At 39.9% G+C, this 25,637-nt stretch overlaps 1 protein-coding gene across 3 annotated transcripts in view; it reads right to left on the minus strand.

The window, feature by feature from the left end:
- The window catches only part of LOC131561595 (VPS10 domain-containing receptor SorCS1), a 256,935-nt gene that overhangs the window by 72,867 nt on the left and 158,431 nt on the right, over positions 1 to 25,637 (minus strand). For all 3 annotated transcript variants that reach the window (XM_058810941.1, XM_058810942.1, XM_058810943.1), the window contains exons 5-6: positions 16,256 to 16,329; positions 2,422 to 2,486 (exon numbers count right to left, since the gene is read on the minus strand). In XM_058810941.1, coding sequence (XP_058666924.1) covers positions 2,422 to 2,486; positions 16,256 to 16,329 — 139 coding nt within the window. The remainder of the gene's footprint in view (positions 1 to 2,421; positions 2,487 to 16,255; positions 16,330 to 25,637) is intronic.

Consider the following 25,637-nt stretch of genomic DNA (forward strand, 5'->3'; position numbering starts at 1 on the left):
AAAAATTACCTCCCATTTAATTAGCTTGAATCAGGCCTTACTGGGATAACCCTACCAAGCTCAAATCAGATAAGCCTGTTAATTTTAGGATCCTGTGTATTCTTCACAAACCTGAACCCCTATGTGTCATTAAGTTTATACCTTCTGAAAGCACTTTAGGATGCATTTGAACAAACCCAGATTTAACTTCCACCATCACCCTGCCTGCTGTTTGTGGTGGTGAATGTAACAAAGAGAAGCTTATCGTGTGATTAAGAACCAGAGGGGATTAATTGTCTTACTGGGGTGCTGCCCTGAAGCCAGACCAAAAAAAAAAAAAAAATCACAATTCCTGCTGACTTTGCTGGCTTGCCTTTGATCCTGTTCCAAAATCAAAGTGAAACACCGGGGACACCCAAGCGTACAAATGGAAATGTGAGATAACATTCACATGAACTTCTTCCAACAAGAAAAATCAGTTTTACCACCATGCTTTCAGCCCCAGATTGATATGGATTGGGCCTGAAGCCTTTGAAAAATAAACAAAAGCATCACATTCCACAAGATGAAATTTTGCATGGTGCTCTCCAAAGCTTACACAACAGGATGAAAACCATAAAAGGCAGCGATTAGCCCTGCAAATCTGTCTCCACCAACAGAAATAAACTGAGCAGGCTGTACTCAGCTTGCTCATCATTACCTGCACCCTACTTTGATGAGACACAGTGTGTTCCAGATATCTTTTCTGGAACCCCAAGGGGGGAAAAACCAAAAAAGTAGGGAGAGCGCAAGAAGAAGATTGCTAGCCAGATCCTCGGCAGGTGTAAATCAATGCCACTGAAGTTGTACTGATTTATGCCTGCTGAGGAACTCTTGTTTTGGTCCTTGCAAACATTTTACATCATGTACATAAGCACAATAAATTAAGTGCACAGACAGACCATAATCAGAGAGCAGAGATAGAGAGTTACTCGTGTTCTAGCAAGGAGAGCCCAGCACTCAGGTTGTTCTCTGCCCGCTGGGAGATGAATGTCCCTCAAATGCATCACAACTCCCTAAACAACACGTGTAGTGCTTCATCTCAATGACCTCAACTTTAATGACTTCTAACAGCAGTGTTTTGTGCTGAAATAGATGCTGCCCTGTTAGAATATTTCCTTTTAGCACGCCCCAAGAAATAGAAAGCCTCATGTTCCCAGCCTTGCTGCCACATCAAGTGAGTGAAATTGAGAGGAGAAATAATAATCATAGATCACAAATGATAAGAAATAGAGATAACACATTCTTTCACTGTCACTAATCCTACATCTCTTGAAATGAAAAGACCTTTAAAACTTTATGGTTTCTATCACAACTATCAAAATTCATATTCCAAAAAAGTTCTCTTTACAGTTAAATTTCCTAAGTTAAAAACCAGAATACCTTACAATTAAATTTTCAGATATTTTTTAATTTTCCAATGACAAAATGCACATCTTAAATGGCATCACTACATTTGAGGGTACAATTCAAGGGGGAACTTTATCAATTTAAAAAGTAAGTAATTGAAGGCATTATAAATACTTCTGTACTGCAAATGGTAAAAACCTTCCTGTTATGTTGCAGGAAAACTGCTATTTACTGAGGAAACAATATGGAATTAAAATGACTGGATCTCTGGCAGCTGGGCATTCAGTGTGATGCCTGCCTGAGGCAATTCAATGTTGTGGAAAAGAAATCCATGGAGAAAGATCTGCAAAGGCAGTGGAGCTCAAAGATAAACCTGAGAAAGCCTGGATGGGAGGAGAAAAGGCCAGCAGGGGGCTGAGTGTGCCTGAGAGAATTTACAGCCAATTAGGAAAATATTTTGGAGCTGCAGGTAAAGGAGGCTCCTGGAATAGGAAAAAAAACCCAAAAAACACCCCAAGAGGCAAAGCAGAGAGGGAAAGGAGCTGATGAAAGTGAAGGACAATGGCAGGACATGCAGTATCAGTGAAGAGCACACTCAGACTGGTCATTAAAAGGTTTCTAATTGGGTCTTTTCAAAGGTAGCACCTAAGGCAGAGTATCCCAGGTCTGCTAAAACTATGAAGCTATGAAAAAGGTAATGCTATGTACTGTGTGAACAAACAGCAGCTAGACTTCATGACCCAGGAACTTCTCTTCAGTGTCATGCTCCCATCAATAAAAACCATGTAAGAAGAAATAAAAGTGTTGTGTGTAGTAACTCGGGTTACAGCTTATCACCTATTCCTCCTTACCATGTTCACAGCCTGGTTAACCCAACTTTTTGCCTTGCTGGAAAGGCTTCTCTTCTGACAGACCTAAATTGGAACAGCCAAACTCCTTGTACTACATGAGTGAATCACTAAAAGAAGTGAGATTTCTACTGTTGTGTTGTATGGTTACAAGAATATGAGGAGTGCCCAGAATACCACAATATTTGGAAGCTGATGTACTTACAGCCATCCACTGTCCTTGCCTCCAGGTGCACGAGGTCAGGCTCTCTTCCATTCCCCATCATAGACCTGTAAAAGGCAGATTGAGACAAGGGCATTAAAAACAACATATACCATGAATTTCTGAGATATTGCTTTCAAAGGAGATACTGTTTAGCTGGACATAAAATCATACTCACAAATAAGAACTTATAATTTTGAAATAGTTTTGGAGTTTTTCCTATTATGAACTTGAATATTTTAAAGAAATTCTACTATTTTATCTAATAAATGCCATTGTACTTATGAGTTCTTTATTTCTAACCCCTTTACTTAGCTTCTTTCCACCTGGAGACTCATTCCTCTTCTTGTTGGCACATGAAATTTTGATGTTTCTCCTTGTTTGGTCAGAAGGATGCGTTTCAGTTCATGGTGGAATACAGAAGACTTTAATTGATGGGATAATAGTATTTGCCAGCATACTAATTATAGCTGTTCCTTTATATTGGACATTTTATGCACATTTGCTTAATTGACACTCTTAATGATCAATGTTCCCTCATTAATTAAGAAGTTTTAAAACCTCATTTTATCCTGAGACATTTTATCACTTCTGATCTAATAAAAACAGTATTCCATTAATAAAAGTGTCACATTGGAAATCACTGTTTGTTCCCTCTGAATTACCAAGTAACAAAGTAAAGGCATTGAGCACTGCAAATAAGGAGTTTATGGAATTAAACTTCACTTCCATTGTTGAGGTTCCCCTGGACTGGCACTGGTGGCCTCATCAATTCCCTGGAAGATTCCAAATGGGCAGTGGTTTGATGGAGAGCCTGAATGATGCACGACTGCTCTCGGTGCCAATCCCACTGTAGAGCTGCCTCAGCAGCATCTCTGACAACCTGCCTTGTTTCTGGTCTTGATCCTATCACCCAAGTCACAATCTTGGATTAAAGCTGAGGGTTAAACAACCAGTTTCTTGTCAGCTGCCTGACCTCCTAGTTAATAGAAGCATGAAGGAACACACACATTCATTTCCAGTGATAGAAAAATTAGATGTTCTCTTCAAACCCTCATTATTTTTCAGGAAATCAGAAAAGAGATTCAAACAGTGATTTAGACCTTAATTCAGTTCCCACTGACTGCAATCAGAGGCACCTCCAGTACTTAATCATCATGTGCATTAACTAATAACTATTATAAAAATGTTAACAAGACTGTGTCCTGATTAATCCTTACCTTTGCTTGACAAAATATATAGCAATTCACTAGCTGGAAAAGGTTCCGTTCTCCTTTGTTGGGGATTGAAGTTCAGAAAATACTCTGAACCAGCATTGCTTTTACCTCTTCTCCATTTTTAATAAAGTTTATGGCAAGGTGTTATTTCCTTAAACATCCAACTTCCACTTAAAATCTCTGCTTCCTGACAATTGACACCAAGTGAGGGGGGAAGGAAGCACTTTCTAAAGGCATTTTTATTAGGCCTGCTATGATCAGCAGATTTAGGGCCAAAATGTGGGGCCTGCTCATTACAATTCAGTTCAAGATAGACAGATGCCAGTGACAAACAGCTCTAAAAAATCTGCACAAGGACAAATCTAGCATAACTCCTCTTTATTCTTGTTTATTTAAGTGGGATTTAAATACTGGAACTGGAATATTGGAATAGCCCATCATTGGAACTGAGCTATTGCAGAAGACACAGTTCAGCTTTGTCAGTCCATTCCTCCTCCTGACCTCACCTTCAGGGGATGTGAACTCTCCAAAGAAACAAGGAATCGATTCCACAAATTTGAATATTTTGCCTCTTAAGAGTGCAACGATGGTGCTCATCCAGCCAAGTACATGAGTCTGCACTCAGGTGTTTTGTGAATTTCCTACTCACAATATTATTCTAACCCCAAGAGAAACACCTTTTGCATCTTCTCAGGCAAAGACAGCCAATTTTATGAGCCATAATTTACATCAAACTTTTAGGTGCCATAAGAGCAGCATATAAAGATCTGGATCCCTCAAGCCCTGAAAATAATCACCTGCATATTACTTAGTCTCAGCCAGTATTGGGACTGTAGTAGCTTCAGTTCAAGGTAGAATTAAACCATCAGTTGTCCCAAGGGGGCACAGAACAAGGCCAGCTGAAACAAGCTGGAGACAAACCTCCAGGACTTCCTTTCTTCTGATGTCTCCTAACCCCTGCACCTTAGGAATGTGACGACAAAGATGAAAAGTAAGGTCCAGAGGAGGAAATTAATAAAGTCAAAGAGGGCATCTGGGGTATAGTCAAGAGCCATATCCATGACTTCCTATCTGCCAGATCTTTCTCCCTACATTAGAAAGTACACATTTCATTGCTTCGATATACAACTAGCTTTATTTGTGACAGCACAAGGTCATGGTCAGGCCCATAATATTATATGCCAACATGAAAAATCAGTTGTAAAGAACAAGAAAACTACAAATACACATCTGCTCAAATAATTATTAACTGAACAGAGCTGACAGCCAGAAACATACCAGTTCCATCTGGATTCTGCTGAGAGCTTACTGACCAGCATTTTTGTAATGTCACATTTTTTGGATCAGGCTGTCTTGTTCCATGGTAGCCCTAGGCTATTTCTTTATACATCTCTCCATACCACCTGAAAAGCCACATAAAGTAATATTCATCTTACCCAGCTGTACATCACAGATGTACAGCTTTAACTAATCCCACTCAGCTCTCTTTGCAGGCAGAGAGATGAAACAGGCAGTTTTCACTCTGGATCAGCTGAACAGTGTTAGATACGACTTTGTGAGAATTTTTCCTGGAAAGGCCTGTTTCTCTCCATTGAATTTAAGATGTCTGGACACCCACACTACAGACACTCACATGTGATCACATAAAGGTCCCAAAATAGGAAACACAACAGACCTGAAATATGTTTAATATCTAATTTTAAAAACACAAATTACAGATGAAATATGGATTGCAATTAAAGGGGTAATTGAATGTCCTGAACAGTCCTTTTTCTGAGAAATGTTTTATATAGCTTACATCAGCCTTATTATTTACTCTAGAACATATAAAAGCCTAGGAGACATTATGAAATGTAATGTTGACCACAGTGAGCATATACAGGAGATAAATATCGTGCTTTTGGTTGTGCAGCCCCTGAGAACACACTCTCTCTAGGAAGACAGACATATCCTTTCACATCCATAGGACAATCTGTTCCTAAAGCATCTACTGGAAAAAAGGTGCTAGGAACTGTAGGATGTATATCAGAATTCCTGAATTTTCAGTATGTCAACCAAATCAATCACAACACTACCAAGCATCCCGCTAGTCTATCAGAGGGTTTTCTTGTCTCCTTCATGGCTGGGGAAAAAACCAAAAGCATTATCCTTAGAAGCTGAGAAAGTCAATGTACTTCTACAAGACTGAGTATTAAGTAACAGTTTTAAACCCATGGTGTCAATATGAAAAAAGAATGAATAACTGATTACAAAGAAATTCCATTTCTGACCAGACTGGAAGGTTCTTAAACCAAAGATAGGATGATCAAAAAAAAACAAGCTTCACATGTGGAAGAAGGAAACTACATGCTGGATGGGCCCAGGAGAGCACCAAAGCCTCCAACTCAGTGTTTGTAACTTAATGCAAGTGCCCACTGTACCTCATTATCTTGTGTGCACATGGTCAGTGCAACATGGGCAATGCACTGCTTCCCAAGGTAGATGAGGAACAGTGCTGTGTGCTCAACAGCTGATAAACCAAGCACCCTACAAAGAACAGGGGAACACATCAACAACATTCTGGGACCCCCTCTGCTACTGACTTCTCTCAGAAATCTCTCTAAAAACAAACAATAGTCCCAAATTAGCCATTCCCTGTTCTGAGCAACTTCTGTTCTCTATGCTGGCAGTGCTTTCTTCTCATATTTCTCAAACCCATTCTTCCCTTTCAGCATCTGCTCTCAAAGACCAAACACTCATATACCCACAAACTTTTCTTCTTGCCTCAGTCTATGTTTTCACTTTGTGGTAAAATGCCAGCATGTCCTTTGTCCGTCCCTTTAATCTCAGGCTTTCTGTAATACTCCCAGAAACTTAAGGACACCAGGGATATCCTTGCAAGGCTTACTGTTGAATGGTGCTTATTGTATTTTTGTGATTAACTTCAAGTGTTTTGTTGGTATAATTGTCTGGATGTTTTAAAAAAAGAAAAAGGAAAAGAAAAAGAAAAGAAAATCTTTTGGGAAAAGGAGGATTTAGAAAAGCCAAAGAGAGTGCAAGGCAGTGATCCCACTGCCTTTACACTGAAGATGCTTACATTTTGAAAAATTTAGGACCCCCACGGTCCTATTGCAAAGTTGCTTCCTAAAATTTTAATCACTATCAAGCCTGCTAAGTAGTTATCTGCACTCGAGAGCCTCACAAATCGATAGCACTGGCTGCAGCACAGTAATTGCTCTGAATGCAGATTCCGCATCCACCGTGAGAAGCGACACAGGGAAAAGACCCCAAATCATCCCCTGGTTTGGAACTAGGCTGAACTAAACAAAAGCAGCCTGGCACTGCCCATAGCACAGTAAATGCTAGTTGGCATATTTCTGCAGTGACCAACCCCTTGCCATCTTCTCTGTCTGAAACATTTCTAAAACCTTGGCTTCCTTGGCCCGTCAGCTCCTCTGAGCCAAGAAAATTCAATAGAGACCCTGTTATCCTGGGGTTTCCACCTCTTCTATCTTTTTTCACTTCTAGGGACAAAAGCAATTGTTTATGGATGCTGGGAACTGATGAGGCTTGCAATGCAGTCAGACCACTCAGAACTGCAAAAAGGCATCATTGTGAAGAAAGCAAAAGCTACTTGCTGCACCTAATTTCAAACTACCATTTTTTCATAAACAATGAACTCAAAACACCAGACAATAAGGGCTGCGTCTCAGGGGTTTGTGCATTCTGGAAAGCAGCTTTGGGTGCCTTTGGTTCTGGATGCTTGACTTCAGACACAGACACACTGTATCTGGGACTATATACACAAGAAACTCAATGGCAATCTTTTCATATGTATTTCTTGTATCATACATGCTCACAGCAGCCAACATCAAACATCTTTTAAGACAGGCAGTAGCAGACATTGTTATTTTACAGGATCTTTGATGCAAATGGCCCAGAATGCCAAATCCTACCATGCCCTTTTCACAGACAAAACCAGTGTGAACATCCCTCATTCATTATATGGACACAGAGGATTTCTGCAGCTTTTCCATGTCTCAGAGGAAGTGACCAAATGCCGAATTAGGACTCCTGTGCCCACGCCCACACCTCACCTGCTTTGGGGGTAAACAGGTATGACTTGTTCATGCAGCAAAGGCTGGCAGACAAATGACATAACAGCCTGTTTCCACTAAGGTGGATGGAATGAGATCCACACAGTTCTGGCCATTTTGAGATTATCAGCACTGAGTGGGAGTAGCTCAGATGTGGCTGCAGTGCAATGCCAAACAGAAAAGTGACATTGCTTGGAAAATCCAGTTTGACTACTCAGCATGAAAAATGCTTATGTGCCTCAGCTGCATTCCACAGATGGCTTTGTTCTTAACAAGCTATGTATCTAAGATGCCTCCTGACCTCAGCAATCCCTCTTCCTAGTCCCAATTTGAGCAAATCCCCATCTCCACATACACTGAGTTACACAGAAAGACTAACTAGCTGCAACAGTCATGTGGAAGAGGGAATGTACTCCTAGAGATCCTTATGCCAAAGTTGTCCTATGAGCATAAATATTCTAACAAGCTTTATCCTGTCACAATAAAGCTATAAAGTTGCTTTGTTCAGCACATGATAACGGCTTTGTAATTCAATTATTGGTAGAATTTGCCTTTAGGGATTTATCTTCCTTTAGCCTCAGCACTCATGCGAATCCCTTATCGTAAATCTTGCCAATGCAAAACCAGCTCCTCCACTGCCTCTGGACATATCCTGTCACTTCATGTTAAAAAACTGGCACCTTCCTCCAGTTCAGTGAATGGCAGATTACTGGTTTTGTTTTGAAGGACAGAATGAAAACAACAACAACAGTGGATGATGCTCATGTTGTCCACGGCAGCATCAATTTTTTGGTCCCACTGATGTTTCTATACCACTAAATTCTAATTTCCATTCACAAAAATAGTAACATGTAGCACTGAACAGGGAGCTTTTTGTCCAAAGATACAAAAGCACTTGACAATCAACCTTTAAGTAACCTTCCCTGCATGGTACTGATTTGTTCAAGACCTATGGAAAAGTACAAGACAAGAACACCAAGTTAGAAATAGGGGCTGAGGAAAATTTTTGTTCTCAGCTTTATAGATAAACTTCACTGATTAGTCAAGAGCACAGGGGCCTCATTGATTTGACCAAGATCACACAGTTGCTATGTGGCAGAGACAAAAATAGAGCTGAGAGTCCTCCAGGCTCCTTTTTCTTTTACTACTATATTGACTCCATGAGGACTTTGCAGATACTCTCTGTTCCTTTTTTTGCTTGCAGAGGTCAGTGAATCTGCCCCAGGGAGCAGAGTGTGGGAGGCAATTCTTGTGGTTTCTTTAGTTCACTCCCTATTATGTGAAATTTCACAGATTTTACTATTCCTGGAACATACTTTAAAGAGTGCTTTCCAGCTCTAACATCTCCCAACCACATCCTCCTGACATGTTTTAGAAACACGGACAGATTCCAGATAGCCATAAATCAGCAATTCATTTCTTTACATCTGGCTAATAAACCTCCCCTGACCATAATTTAATTAGTTTTTCCCTGCTACATCTCTGCACTATTCTTTCCCACATGGTGCAATCACATGAAATGATACAATTTGGTGCAATTCAACTGGCAGCCACTGGGCTAAATCCATGCTATGGTTTGCTTCAGTCAGTTTGTCACCCTTTCTTTAGAACTGACAGAAAACAGAAGTGCAGTGAGTAAAGCCCAACTTCTCCTAATTGTCCCACCTCACAGCACTGACCCAGAAAAGCAGGTGGTTGTTGCTCCTGACACTGAAATAGGTGAGTCGGTAACTGGGGGTAGTGGTGAGACTTTCAGGCTGTGGGGAGTAACTTTTACTCTCACCATCCCACCACTTTTCAGAGCCCCAGTGCATAATGACCCACACTCTCCACACTCTGTTGTCTACATACCCCACAGCTTTGAGGGCAGCAGCAAAGGAAGCCTTCTCCCCTGCGACAGCTCTCTGTGGGATGCTCCAGAGAGGAAACTTAGCTGAAACTCTGAAATAGATGGATGCAAATTCTCAGGAGGCAGTTGCCTATTGCTGGTAACACAGGGTGGGAGGAATGTCTTAAAATGAGGATCTAAACTAAGTGGATAAAATTCAGTTAACCAGGACTAGATCCTGATTTTAAGATAGCCTTATATCTCTTTTACATATATTGTAGGAAACTTAAGACTTCAAGCTGGAGGAGGAAAGTACCCTCTAGTTACAGCCTCTGAGCTCCCCTCCTTGGTATCATGAACCAAACCTACCTGATTTACAGCTTCTCTGCTGGTACAGCTAATAGGATCACAATTTCCCATTGTGTTAAGGAATGTCTCTCCCACCTTGCAGTGCTGTGGCCCAGCCAGGCAGCTCTGGAGGAGGCCAGCAAGTCATGTAGAGCAGGAGAGGAAAGTAGCACAGCGTGCTGCTCATTAAACATACAAGAGAACAGAGCAGTGCAACCTTCCTGACACAGACCCAGACAAATCCACAGGTGATTTACCTGTGCACTGCTTCACCTTGTCAAAGTCTGTCCTTTACAGAGAAAGCAGCTCCTAATTCCAATGCCTGCTGGAGACTGACACACCTTCCAGGGTCCTGCACAGCACTGCAGGCTCCTGTTACTGATCAGCCCCCAAACCAAGATTCTGAACATGGTGAATGGATGCCTGCCTACTTCTGCAGAACTTTAATGAGGGAAAGTGGGTGATGTAGAAAAGCTGAAGCTCATGGGAGTCTGTACTCCTTTATAAAGTATCTCTGGGTGATTTTTTAAGAAATAGCTGCTGAATTGGGAAAACTGAAACACACCAACCTATGCACCAACCAGACTGGGTCCCAAAAGGCTTAATCAGATGAGCATTTACTTCATTCACACCTGCTGAAAACTGTCGTGGGTTTCTCTGGCATGTACCCATAACCACCACATTTAAGCTATGAAAAAACATTTTAAAATTAATTTCCTCCCTTCAACTCACTGAAAAAGGCTTGTGTGTTAGATCAAGTGGATGATTTCCTGGACAGGCTGTCACAATGCACTTTGATTGGCATCTTTCCCATCAGCTTCCAGCAGTTGCCCTGCAGTGATTAAAAGGTCTTGTTCAGCCATACACAGCATCATTTGTAAACAGCCCAGGCACTGAGGCATTTAAATTGCCTCAGCCCACCTGGGTGGGCGTGCAAATCTCACCAAGCCAAGAACAGACAGAAACACTGGGACAGTGCACCCAGCTTGCTCCAAGTGCTTGAATATAATGAAGTTTTTAACAGGGCTTTGACACCTCATCCCCTTGATTTTCAGCTCTTTCAGCTGCTCCAGTGAACACCGTCAGAGCCTTTAAAATACAGTCTCCAGCCTCCTCTGAAAAATAAAATTTATATACTCTATAATTACACTGTGAAGATTAACTTTCTTTGCTACTACTCATAAAAGAAACACAAATATAGCCCTATCTACTTATCTGTCCTCCCAGCTGCTTACAGGCTTTTCTCCCCTTCAGTGTGTGTGCATATTTTTGTATTATTTGATGGAAGAGTTTGGTTGGCTTACTATTTTACAGTGTTTGCCTCCATTTTCTTCTGCTCATACTCAGAAAAACATAAAAGGAGACCTAGCAACACCTCTTACCAAACTGACATATCTCCTTTCATTTCTTCAGGGAATCATAAACATTGTGGACATGTGATGCTACTGGAAATCACAAATCGTGTGGGTTGGAGTGGATCCTAAAGATCACCTCTAGTTCCAGTTCTCCTGCCATGGACAGGGACACCCTCTACGAATGAGGCTGCTCAAAGCCCCATCCAACTTGGCCTTCAACACTTCCAACTTCCACAGCTTCTCTGGGCAACCTGTGCCAATGCCCCACCACCCCAAAAGTAAAGAATTTCCTCCAATATCTAACCTAGACCTGCTCTTTTTCACCTTGAAGCCACTACCCCCTGTCTTATCACTCCATGCCCCTGGCAAAAGACCCTCTCCAGCTCTCTTGTAGCCCTTTTCAGGCACTGGAAAGTGCTCTAAGGTCTCCCCAGAGCCTTCTCTTCTCCAGACTGAACATCTCCACATCTCCAGGTCTCTCAACCTCACAGGAGAGGTGCTCCTGCCCTCCTGTTATTACAGCCTTCCAATCTTCTTGAAGTATGGAGTGCTATTATTTTTGTATTTCTCCTACTTGCTTGTCTGGGTGCAACACTCAAGTAGAAAATAAAATCAATACCACTGGTAGAGATAATGATTGTAATCTGATGACCTAATTTACTGGTTGGGCTTTTCTATTGTCCATTTTATGTTAGTTTTTAAGACACTTTTATTATTCGATTTTATTTCTTTCCTTTCCTCCCCCTCCAAGTTTCTCAAGGTTAAGTTTTGGTTAGAATTAGAGGAGAATCTTTTCAGTAAAACACCTGATTAAAAACTATTATGTTTTGACAAATTTTAATGATATTTTAAACTTTTTTTCTTACTTTTTTTTTAGGGCCAGCTCTAATGACTTACTGACTTTAAGGAAATAATTTCTGGTGGAAGGCATGACTTGATCTGAGGACTAGAATAAGAACCTGGCTTTAATGACCAACAAATTTATCTTTTGGCCATATAGGACTACATGCATTTTGAGCAGTTTTTCTGCAACTACTGGCCATGGATGTTTGGATTTGCAAGTCACAAAGTACCACAACTGAACTTTGACTAGATGACTGAACCACTCTAAAAAAGGAAGAAAAAAGCAACATAATTCCCAGGGCAACTGGTTCACCAATAGTGTTCACATTTGTATTCACTACAAACCAGCATCTACACCAGCAAAATTCCACAATAGGAGTGTATACCAAAACTCACCAAGTATCACAAAAATAAACCCATAAGTATTTAAATAAAGCATTTTTAGCCAACTCTTTTAACGAGGATCTACTGCATTCTCTTTCCCTAATGCCGACTACATTAGTAAACACTGTGCTATCAGCAATAATCCATGTATATCAACTTGTTTCTGTATTACACTGCTGAATTAATATTGCTTAGAATACTCCTTCCTAGTAATTAGGGTATTTTCACAGAGCACACAGTTCCAGAATTACAAAGTACTTTGATAACTTTTATGCATTTTTCTGTCACAGTACATTGAACAGCAAAATCTCAAGAAGCTACTGGAAAAATAATAACAAACATGAAAATTGCTGATAGAGTACAGAACTGCTGTGTCACTGCATACACTGCCTGTATGCAATGTGGATTCTTCCAAGTCTCCACCAGACACACAATAAATATGTGCTTGGCTTTCTGAGGGGAGTACATTTTCTTCAGTACACCTCTTCCACATCCCTAGATTATGCACACAGATATGTGAGATAATCAAATTACAGAAATTATTAGAGGTGTCAGTCAGAGCAGCCCATCACTAAAACCTGCCCAGCCACAAGTGTGTCCTAACAATGTTTTAATGAGGTAGAAAATTACAGATCTCTTTTTCCAACATTTGTTTTATTTTGGTTTTTGATGGACGTTTTTAAGCCAAGAAGTCTCCAGTCACCCCTCATTTTAAAGGTTTGACTTCATCTGCTCATCTCCCACCTGACATTTCTTCTCATAGAGTGACACTACACCTCTTTCATCACACATGTGGATGTCAGGGCATCACTTGGAGCTCCAGGTGGAAGAATGAAAAGGGGGAACAGAAGAGCTCTGAATAAAAAATATTTTGTTTCCATATTAATGTCTTGTCTTCATGAAACAGAGGATGAAAGAATAAAAAGTACATGTGGCCTACAAGGAACTGAGTTGTGTCTACAGAGTGTTTTCTCAGAGTTATGTAGTAAGGATCATCAGACTGTTTTTCTTCAGGGGTTTAAATTTCTCTGGAGTGGTAGGAGGAAGAGGTGTTTCACAAACAACCAAAAATAAGCAAATAAAGAAGAAAATTCTCTTGGCAACAGATACAAGAAATGCAGCTGTAAAAGACACTACAGCTTCTCTGGCAGTGTTTGCAGATAGAGCCTTCTCAAGACTAAAACTAGCAATCTCAGTGGAGTTTATTCACAAGACTTTTGAGTGACCCAAAAGCTATTTACAAGACAACACGACAAGCTAAAATGGCAATGAAAATATCAGTGAGCAATCAGGAAAATGCATTTTTTCTTTCATCAACCATTCAAACCCATGTAAAAGGTTTGAATGGTTGATGAAAGAAAAAAGGCCTTCCAGGTGCAACTTCCCTGTCAAAACAAGCAGCGTAACTAAACGCAGCCTCAGGAAGGGCTGATGCCAGAGGCCTTGCTTTGTGTCTTCCAATTTTAGAGAAGTCCTAGCTTAGAGACTACTGGAAGCAATTTGTACTAAAGAAACTCCTCAGCCTTCCTTAGATACCAAATATTTCCCTCATTCTTTACCCAGTACAGCTGTGTCCTGGTTAATCCCTTCAAAGCCATTTGATTTAGAGAAAGCACCAGGAACAGGAGAGAGTATCCCCACATTCTGCTTTAAGTTGCGACTTCAGGACATTTTACTTCACTATTTATTTCTGTTCTTAAGAAAAAGTGAAGTCAGTCTTCTCATTTTTCAGGTTGATTACACTCTGGATACAAGCCAAAATACACAAGAATAAATTTTAAAAGCCCAATCAACAACAAATCATGGGGCTCTGAGCAAGGCTTTACCCAACTTGTACACCAGCACTGGCTACAGAGATGGTGCTGCAGAAATCTGGATTTCAGCTGTACTTCAGCATCCTCTTAGGCCCCAGTTCCCTTTTGCCAACTGTGACCACGGCTGGAGTGCAAAGGGCTTCCCTTCTGATTCAGCATTTCAGTGCTGCTGGATCCTCAAGTACCTGGCTGCACAGAATGGAAATGCATATTAAAGTTCTGCTCTCTGTGGTGCTCTCAATCACACAGGCACAGCTGCTTTCTGCGGTGGATGTGCTTGAAGACTGACATTGTCCATAGCATTCCAGCTAAAATTATTTTTTGTCCTAGGATCATTATAAATATGCCAGTATGAGATGCAATGGTGTCTCCACAAGTTGTATTATTCTCACTTTTGACAGCAAAAGTACAATCTAGCTTACACTGAGGTGTGTTCTGCAAGGGGCATTCTGTTCAAGGTGAAAATACAGGCTTGCATTTTCACGCTTTGTGAATGGCTATAGGGAAATTGTATGAGTGGCTGGAACATTTCTTCATCTTTTAACTTGCTGTTTGCCTTTGAAGCTCCAAGCCTGAGTTCTCTTATTGTTAGGTTCTAAGAGGCCTTCAAATTTGAGCTCCACAGAAAAGGAAAATTACAACTTGATCATTTTTCTTATTACAGGCATCCATCAGCTCATTTCACAATAAACCAGAACTGCAAGCAATGACAGGAAGCTTCAAAAGACTTGGAGTACTATACAAGACATGGGTGTCCAGGAACAGTCCTTTCAGCCCTCTGAGCCCCTTCAGCAATTACAATTTTGTTGGATGTCTCAATGACAGGGTACCCAGATTTCTATGACTTTTTGCTTTTATTAGCCCAGAAAAAAACAGATGATGTGTAGAGCTCTGTGTTTGCATCTGATATTTTGAGACCCTGTTATGAATCCTGCAGGAAAGAAACAGTGATATGAACACACATGTGACTGTACAGACACTCCCACAGCAATGAATTTAAGTTAGAAATGGAATTTAGCTTGCATTAGCTTCAGCTAACACAGGTTCTGAGAAAGGATTAAAAAGCAGAAGCAGCAAACAAAATCTCTGGTCTATCCTTTGCAGACCAAATATAAATTCAACTTTAGAAGTAAATTTGACCTAGAGCTCTTCCTTCTTTTATAAATTAAAAGAAAATATTTGACTGAACCACTCATGAATCTTGCTATGTTCAAAACCTGTGGGTTTGACATAAATTTATGGTTTAGAAACTACCCTGCTGGTCTCATTTTAATCATTGTTTCAGCTCCTCCCAATTTCAAGATTACTATTTCACCAAAAGCTTTTCTTCTAAAGGCATATTCACAGGACACAAGCTCACTTCTGCTCACAGGCAGACTAATGCCTCCATAAGGAATTGATGAGAAGTCCCATAATTTTCAAACACAAAACACAAAAAAAACTTATATTTGATTTGGACTATACAACCATGTTGGCAGGGAAATAAAAAGTCCAGTGTCTTCTTCATCTCTCAGTCTTCTTTTCCATGTAAGTCAAAGTTACACTGATTTCTGTCTGGTGGAAACATGCTCACTTTCAAGGGCTAAGCAGGTCTAACAGTAATTAAAAGCACAACACCAGCCTCTAGAAGATGTCTATCTGTGGCAGAAATGCTGGTGTCCTCCAAGACTTCAGGCTTTGTCCCTCAATTGTAGCAGGACCAGACTGAACTCTTCACTCCCATCCTAAATCAGTGCTTTGTTCAGACTATTATTCAGCATATTTCAGTTCTGCATGACTCTTAGATCAAAGGCCCACTATTCCAATGTTGTATAAACACATAATGCCCCTTTCATACCAGTTCTAAATTAATCTTAACAAATCGGCAGTACAGACTGTATTCAGCCACACTGCCTTCAAGACTTCATTCCAGCACCTCTGCATGTGTGGGGAAGTTGTGTCAAGGGAATCAGGAAGAGGGTTTTGCTCTTACCAGTAGAACCTGTTGGGTGTAACTCCCTCATGAAGAAGCAGCCATCTTCTGCCAAACTCCACAGAACTGAATAACTGTGGACAAAACAAACAGTCATGAATCACTGTGAAACACAAAGATATCAGATAAATTAACCTGAAAAACCCTTCACCACTTCTGAGATACTGCCTTGGACTTTTATTCATCTCAGTCTTGAAGAGACACCTGAGGCAGATGAAACATGTCTGTGGTACCTTTTATTGGCACAGAGAATACTGAGATGTGTGATTTGGGACACAACTGGTGTTACCTGAGGGATCACTTTATGGGTAAACCCAGCAACCCGCCCTGAATGAAAATTCATCATCCAGTTGCCTTCCTCAGTATTATGTTCAGAAGAACATTGTTTTCCCATTAGCAGTGCCATCCTTAGGAACTTTTGTCAATCTAGCACCAAAAAAATGTTCTAACGTGTCTGGACCTCCCTTGCAGGACTGGATGAGTTGAAACAGCACAAGTTACTCGTTCCAAAGAAACAATGTGTGATTCTCCCTCTGCTCTCGTCCTTCTCCTACCAATAACGTGACACCCTCTCCTCATCTGGTTAAGCAAACAATATTCAAATACATCAATCATTTCAGAAAATCTTCCAATGATAAATACCAAACCAGCCTGAGAAAGGTCAGCAAAAAGGCACGTTTCAGGTATTATAAATCCTCTGTCACATCTTTGTGGAATGATGTACGAATGTTACTATTACAGAGCACTTCCCAACAGCTGCTCTCCCTAAGTGCTGCCATCAAACAATTCCCAGAAGGCCAGTAGAGGGAAGGATCACTTGGGTTCTGTTATTCCTTTTGCTTAATTTAGCTTCAAATTCATCATGTGGAAGGACTGAGAGGCAGTCAGCCCTACACTTTTCTTGCAGATTCATCCTGTTTCTCTTCCTTTCTTTGCCTGGTAGACTTGGTCAGTCCCCTTTTCTGACAAGGCAGATGTTGGACATTGTTTTTTGAACTATTATCTCTCTTTTCATGACATCTCTTAAAGAATTTTGCATTAAATGCAGATGACCTGAATTTTTATGTGCAAACCATGGCAAATTTTTTTGGAACATGAAGCGGCTCTGGATTGGTAGGAAAGATGGATGTCTTTGAGACTACCACAAGAAAAAAAATGATTATTTAAAAGCTTTGTGTTCATCAAAAAAGATTATTTGAATGTATTTTAAGAATTATGAGACTGGAATGTAAAAAAGGTTTGAGGTCTACTTATTTGGATATTGATTCCAAATGCAAAACCCAATATCCATACCTTTCCTATGTTAAAAACTTTTAAGAACATGGAGAAACTAATTTAAATAGCTTTTTGGTAAAGAGTGGACTGGCATGTGTTAAAATTTACTTTGAAATATTAAAGCTAAAAATTCACCTCTTTCATCTTCCCTCCTCTTGAACACTGTCAAAGAAGAGAGAGGGAAGAAGGCGGAAGGGACAGAAGATAACAAGAGTAAGGAGAGGGAAAAACAGTTTAGTTCTGTGGCTAGAAGAGCATCCAATTTTAAAATTTCAGTGAGTCTTATTTTTCCTTAAGTAGAAGATTATAGATCCATTTTTAATTGAAACTTTAGGAAACACTAACTATAACAAAGGAACACTTTTCTTTTTGGAAATTATATAAAATCTTTTAGAACACTGAACAACCACTTTTTGGAGTGATTTAAGGTCACCTATTCAAGAACTTTACCACTACAGGATGTATTTTCCCTCCCTCACACTCAAAATCCATTTCTAGACCTTTTTTTATAATTGCAGCAAATATAAGCATGACAACAACTGCTATTATCTATTATCTCACTGATGTAAAAGTTTTTCTTTTCATGGTAAAGTAGTTTCTTTTGTGCTAAGTACTGTCTTTGACATACAGTAATTTAAGTTTCAATAAAGCTCATGTGATCCTTTAATAAAGAACAGGGAGCAATCCAAACTCAGCAAATACCTCTGTATTTCCAGACCAGGGATAAACAGCATGCAAGCTTTCCAGGGACACTGATGTTCCCACAGCTGAAGTCATCATATTGAATCCTGTTTTCCCAGCTTTTATCTCTCACCCTTATCCCTCTCTGGTTTCCCTGAACACAACTAGTAAGTTGCTATTCCCTAATAAGCAGGTTATTCCCTCTCTGAATTTGCTGGTGACAGTAACGGTGCTCAGAATGAATTAATCACAGCCTGCAGAAGCTTTCTCTGTGCTGGTGTAGCACCCTCCTCCCCTCCTGCAGTCCCACTGCAGTGCCAGGTGCTGGACAGCCCTGGTGCCACAGCTTCCCTCTGGCTCTCCCAGCACAGCTCTTCCTGCAGAGGGGCCCTGACCTGGAGCATCCTTCAGCTCCCCCACAAGAACAGAGGCTGTGATGCTGCACTGCACCCACAGAGCCCTGCTTTCTCCTGATCTGTGCCCTGAGGAAGATGTAATTCAAGTAAAAAAAGTGGAGAAATGCAAGAGTTTCTGTTTCAAAGGTAGGAAATGGATCCAGCAATTCTACTGTGAGGGCTGGATTGTTTAAATTAGAAGCCAGTGCCCAGTGAGCTGGAGACAGCATGTGAGAAAAGGCAACAGCTCTCAAAGGGAAACACCAGCTCCCTGGGAGCCCATATCCAAAGCTCTCATTGTCTTTGATAAGACACTTTTATAACCAGACATTAGAAGGTTTTTCATCCTCTGCCATTATCTCAGCACCAGCTTTGGCCTTTCCTGACTCACAGCAGAACATGCAGCACTAATGTATCTTTAGCAAAGAGGGAATTCCCCACCTTATGGATGACCACTCCACCTCCCCCCAAAAAAATTGCAATAAGGATTTTTTCAGATGTTTTATTCTAAGTATCATTAATTTTTAAACATAGCTAATTCAGTTGGATTGGAAAAAAAGAAGTCTTTGAAGGCTATGTTTCTGTCAAGTATCGGTTATGATCCAGCTGGGATTATTTTTCCCCTTTTAGCAATTGTAGTGCTTGAATGGATATTTTTTAAACCCAGCATGGCATTTTGCTCTTGTTACAAAATCCCTCTCTCTCCTGGGACTTCTTGTGATAGCCTTGTGCATGCAGTCCCTTCAAAGATGACATTTTGTTTTCTTTGGCAAGCACTGCTGTTTGATGACAATTTGCATTATTAGAATTAAGTCAGAGAATGTTCTTTGCTGCACTTATTTTTCAAGCACGGATAGAAAACGAACCTCTTACAGTTTTATTGTATGTTTTCATCTGAGGGCCAAGCTGACATTTCTGTTTTCGTGGCGACAAAACCGTTATGAAGTACAAATCTTGTATTGATCTCTCAGATTTGACCCTTGTTCACCAGGGAATAATTCTCTTCTTGCTTCTTCTCTTCTACATTTAGTTTTCTGTGTAATTTGCAGATTATGTAACAACCAATAAATAGTCTGGGTTTGCTTTGTTTTGCTTTTTTAAATCTTAACATTCTGTGAAGTAGAAACCTACCACCTACCTCATTTATATAAGAGAAAAGAAATGCAAAGGAAAAGAAAAGAAAAGGCTGTTCTGAGGTTACAAATACCTTCTGAGGCTGAGCAGGGATTCAAATAAACCCTTTGAATGGTGAGACAATTCCCCAGCCCTCTCACAACACGACACCACTGTCTCTGGGAGCAGGGAAAGCTGACATCTGACAACTGAACTTCCTTCCTTATCTACACCAGGCATGATATGATACTCCCCCCCTCCCTCTTTTGTGTTTCCCAGCCTGTATGAGAAGCCCAAGAGCTGCTCATGTATTTCAGAGGGATAGTGTAAGCTTCACCTTGAAATGCTCTGGGATAGACAGGCAACAGCAGCATACAGTTGCCATGTATTATTCTTTTTCCCTTCTAATTTCCCAATCTTTCCAGCACCAACTTCAGACTTGACTAATTTTTTCTTTTGCATTTCACAGTATAAAAAACCCAAGTAAATTCTATAAAATATAAGGAGAAAATGTGTTTTGTTTCCAAAATTTTCCATTAAGAATAACTGGGTTTTATTAGACCCACCTATTCTGATATAACACCATCTAAAGGGTCATTGTGCCAATCAAGACCTATCATCACCCTTAATGTTTTCAACAGATTACTTTTCCTAGCCAAAGCTGTTATGTGAGGAATGTCTTGTGCCTTCATTTTCACTTCAGTGCCTTTACAGTTTGATGCAGATACAACTGACCCTGAGCGTCCATGATGTTTCATCATTCAGCATTTAAAATAATTGGATTAAATATTCGATTCTGATGCTCCTCCACATACAGATCTTGAATCATGTGGCAGTTCCATGTGCTTCCTATGCTGCTGAGGATATTAAATTTTAGACAATGATTTAATCTCATGCAAGAAAAAATATGCACATAGGAATTCAAAACCTGGTTAAATAAAGGGTGATTTAAGTTGGGTGTTGGAAGTGACATTAGGGAAATACTTTGAGAAAATCAGTAGTTTCTATTATTTCTCTTTTACTTCAGAGATTCCCCCTAAACATTTTATAATGGAATATAACATGGAGTCTGAGTTGATGTGGTTTACCAACTTTGGTCTAACATTCAAAAAAGAAAAGGGCTCTTTCTCTCACCTCTAGTTTCTGTGCACTCTCAACTCATTCTCCCTGGACACAGATCAGACCAAAAAATATCAATCTACACATTATTGACCCAAAAAACCCCAGATGCAAATGGAAAACTAGCTCAGAACAGCTTTGAAAGCACCGGGTTTGATTCAAATTCACCTCTAATTCCATGAGAAGGTTTCTACTAGCCACTGCTCCTGGTACTTTCTTCACCTATACTGACTTCTTGACTCTTACACTTCCTCGTGTTTCTATGAGATGATTAAAACTAATGCTATTCATGCTGTTTCCCCCTTACCCCTTCATACACCATTTATTTACACACAAAAATCCTCCAAACACCAGTGCACCTTAGCCACAGATTTTGCACTGGTGAACCATATAAATATTTTGAGAGATCTTTATTTTCCTCAAATTTCAAATTCACCAGGGAATGCAACATCCCAAAAGCAGTTTAACTATAAACATAAGAATCCAGCTGGATAAAGACAATTTTTTTTCTGAAGATGCAACAACACAATTTGATATACATGCCAGCAGTCCTTCTTCTCATTCATTTATGCAGAATAAATTTTATATTGCTGTTAAATTGTACTTTACCACTACTACTTTTACTACTACTACTACTACAAATGCAGGTGCATTTGAAGAAATTCTAGCCTTCTACAAGGTTTCAGTCATCATTCTCATTGTTCATAAGAGCATTTTTCAAGTATTATTAAACTGTGAAAGACCATATTTTGAATTGATCAAAAATTTCAGGAAAGCAAAGAGCAGTAGGGAAGGCATCATGTGGATTGCTGCAATTTGGTGATGTACTTCTCCAATTTAAATCTTTCTTGCATTTCGTTTGCTTTCTATACTGTCTGCAGAAAAAAATGGGGTTAGTGCATCAGAGAAGGACTTCAGATTGAACATGTTTATACAGGCACAGTCCTTTATGGTCCTTCACACCCCTTTGCCCCTGACTCTATCTGTTGGATGAAAAATTATCACAGTGGGAGAGAAGTTTCCAGAGTGGCAAAAGAGACATCTCAAAACAGGAATGAAATTGAATGAACAGGGATTTCGATGGACGCATGCTCCCCACATGCGTCCAGTGCAGCTTACTTTGGTATCAAACAAAGTACAACATCGCATTTTAAGAAATTACTGCACAGGGCATTTCTTCTTCAGAGCAGCCAAAGGTTAGGAGGCATGCTGCTATTCCCTGAACCAGACTATGGACCAGGTTTTTCTTTTCTAAACTGCATTCAAAAGAACAGTATGTTTTGTATAAAAAAGAACCTAAAATTGTGCATGGTATTTTTTTCCTTAAATAAAACATACAGAAATGTGCTACAGGGTTGATACTCATTTACTTCCCTAATCTCTGATCTATTTGTAAGTTCCACTGTTAAGAAGCTTAAATACCCTTGAAGCAATAAGTTCACAGGATGCTGCAGAGACTTTGAACATTTTAAGTTGCAGGCAATGCATTAATCACACACGCAGAACCATCAATAAGGTTACCCAATAATTGGTGCTTATTGAATGCTGATGGAAACACATCAGAGTGATAAAGCTGTCAGATACCTGCTTCACAGCCCCTTCAAACACCAGTGATGGCTGCAGCTCTGCAGCTGCTTTTGCTGATGAACCGCATGCTGCTGCCATGCAGAGATGTCTGGTTTGGTCCTAACACAGCAATTGCTTTTGTGAATGTTCAGCACATCAAAGCATCCTGAAGATGACCCTCAGTTCTCTTCCCACCTGTTCCTCAATAACTCCTCACACACTGTCAGCTATGAGCCACATCAGCCAGTATTCTGGTTTTGTGGCAGTTGGCACGCAAGCAACTGCATTAGGATGATGTCCCCAGTTCATTCAGCTCACAGGCTAAAAAAGTGACAGGAAACATATTTTTTACCAGGAGGTATTTAAAGGACTCTGACTGGCATATATATTTTAAAGACAGAAGGAGCCTCTAATATCATCAGTGTGTTCTCCTCCTAACAGATGCTGCACCATCTTTACCAGTAACTCAAGCAGTAGAGAGAATTATTCAGGCCAACAACTGATGGCTGAACTAGATTTTATCATTTGGAAAGACACCCAATCTCAAGTCCAAGGGATGATGAATTTACCACTCCACTTAGTATGTTGTCCTCAAGGTTAAATCCCTTCTCTGCTAAGAAATACTATCTCTGTTACAGACAACAGGGTACCCAGGAGTTGCTTTCTGATGTGTTGTAAATTTACTAAGTAGATTCATAATTGCTTAGATAACTGCAATAAATAAGCACATTTTTGTTTAAAAAGTGCACCGTATCTGAATGAGAACACAAGAGAAAAGGCTTACTACAGCAGAATTTAGGGCAAAGTGTCAGAATTTTCATGCACACATGCACAGCTTTAAATTTAAAAATAAATTATTGTTCATCATTTGCATTATATTAAAACCTACGGCTTCAAGTGAATGTAGTGTTGACAGGCACTTTGTATAATAAGAAACTGGAGACATTTTGGAGATTGCACTCAACCAAATGACAGAGACAGAGAAAACAGAGGTGAGTCATGTACAGAAAAGTGATGGAATTTGCTCAGCACCACAGAGTTCAGTAGCACATCCAGCAAAATGGGGTACATGTCTTTATTCCTAATCCAGTGAACCATCCAACTCTGATAGAATGGGAAAAGTCTTTTTTTTTTCATGGAAGTAGGAAAAGTGGAGGTATATAGAACACAGAAAATCTTGCAGAAAAATAACAGATCTATCCTTAACTAAAAGTATGTATCCAGGATCTAAAACCAGAAAAAGAACAAGTTCTCTAAGGGTACAGAGGGCTGATGTTTATACAGATGGATAAGCAAGGATATATTGATTTGCCTAAAGATGAGTGAGTCAGTGAAGAGCACAGTGATTACTGCTTGAAAGTCTTTCCTTCTGATTCACTGATCACACTCTTGGCCCAGAAATCTATCTTCCACTGGGCTCTGCTAGTTGATTATATTTTTTTTCTTTACTATTAGTGTAGGAAACAACATTAGAGATTACTATCACTTTTAATTCCATTCTTTATTTTAAATTGTTACCCCAGCACGTTATGCTTAGTGAGGTCTGTAAAAGAGTGATGGGTACTCTAAGAAACACACTTTCTATGTGTATTTTTTCAGATTTTCTATGTATATTTTTCAATACACTTTCTACACTGGCTTGTGGCCAATTTAAAAAGGAAAGGAAAAAAAAAAAAAAAGAAGATACAACCTGGCATCTGTATTCTTATTTTTATGTCCCTCCCTTGCTTATTTTCAGAATACTGGCTGCCACCAAACTTTTCAATTTGCTTAGAGATAGCAAGGGATATTTGCAAAGGGTTGTGTGCAAGATGTGTTATCACCCATGATGCCCAACAGTGTCTGTGCCTCGAGTCCTCACACACAGCCTGAGCTACACACGAGGGGATTTGCGTGCATCACCTGCTTAAAAATATAACCATACTGAACACCTACAAACAGGGAGCAGCAGTCACAAGGCTTTCTTTCCTGAGGAAAGCCCTATGCATCCCTGGCACAAGTAACCCAGAAGGGATATCTAAGATCAAGAAGGAATGCAACGCTGCAAAAGCTGGGGCAAACAACTTTTAATATGGAAATTACTTGTTACTTTTCCCATCTTCAACAATGTGCATCAAAGAGTACCAGGTCTGCTGGAAAACTGGCTTGGATTATTAGTGGTGCCCCAAACAGTAACACAAAAAGTGCAGACTGTTGCAGGAGTGATGCCACAGGGAAAGGGGGAGTTATTCACACAGGCTAATGTTAGCTTTATGCAAACTAGCTCCCTGGTTGTGTCCACAGTCTGTCAAAAGAGATAGGCTTTTCCAGAGGATGATTCAAAGTGGCTAATGCTTACCACTCTAGAGAAGCTTTTTTCCTCTCCATTAATTTTAGATGGGATTAGCCTCCCTCAGCTAACATTAGCCCAAGTGAATAGTCCTCTGAATTGTTGTCACTACTGCTGTCAGCAGTGTAGCAAACAAAAAAACCAAAACACCACACCAAAAGGAGGTCACTTGATGGTAACAGGCTTTTGGGGTTTTTCATTGGGTTTTTGGGGTGGTTTTTTTTGTTTTTTTTTTTTTTTTATGGTTTTTTTGGTGTTTGTTTGGGGGTTTTTCATTGTTTGTTGTTATTTTGTTGGTTCATTTGGTTTGTTTGTTCTGGTTTTGGGGTTTTTTGTTTGTTGTTTTGTTTGGGGGTTTTTTTCTTTTGTTTTTTTACCTATGATGCAATTTCTGAGAAAAACAATCTGGATTTTATTGTCCCTTCTCTAGTCTAAGTAAAAAATTACTGTTACCATTGAAACGGAGAGTGTGTAAATAGAAAAAGAATAATTTATGTTGAAAGGAACTCCTAGAGGTTCTGTGTGTGATCCTTTTCCAAGCAGATACACCCTAAAAAGATCTTAATGCAGTGAAATGAAAGGTTTTAAAATTACGGAGTGCAATCAGAGTAGCCCATCACATCTTGAAGAGTGAATTCTGGCTATGTCTATGGCAGATACTCTACTGTCAGACACAAGTATTAGACCAAAACACAGGGACAGATGGGGCTGAAGGTACTTTTAAGTGCTGGTCTGCTCTCTCACAGACATCCTGTGGCCATATGAATCTGTATCTCTTCTCTAAGCGGTTTCCCTGTCATCCCAGACATAAGAATACCTTTCTCTTCCATTTACATGCATGAGGAGTGGACATCCTTTAATGTAGGAAAATGAAGAAGATGATATGGTTTGATGTCAGAAGACA

The sequence above is a fragment of the Ammospiza caudacuta genome, chromosome 9, assembly GCF_027887145.1.
Source record: "Ammospiza caudacuta isolate bAmmCau1 chromosome 9, bAmmCau1.pri, whole genome shotgun sequence".
NCBI classification, from domain to species: Eukaryota; Metazoa; Chordata; class Aves; order Passeriformes; family Passerellidae; genus Ammospiza; species Ammospiza caudacuta.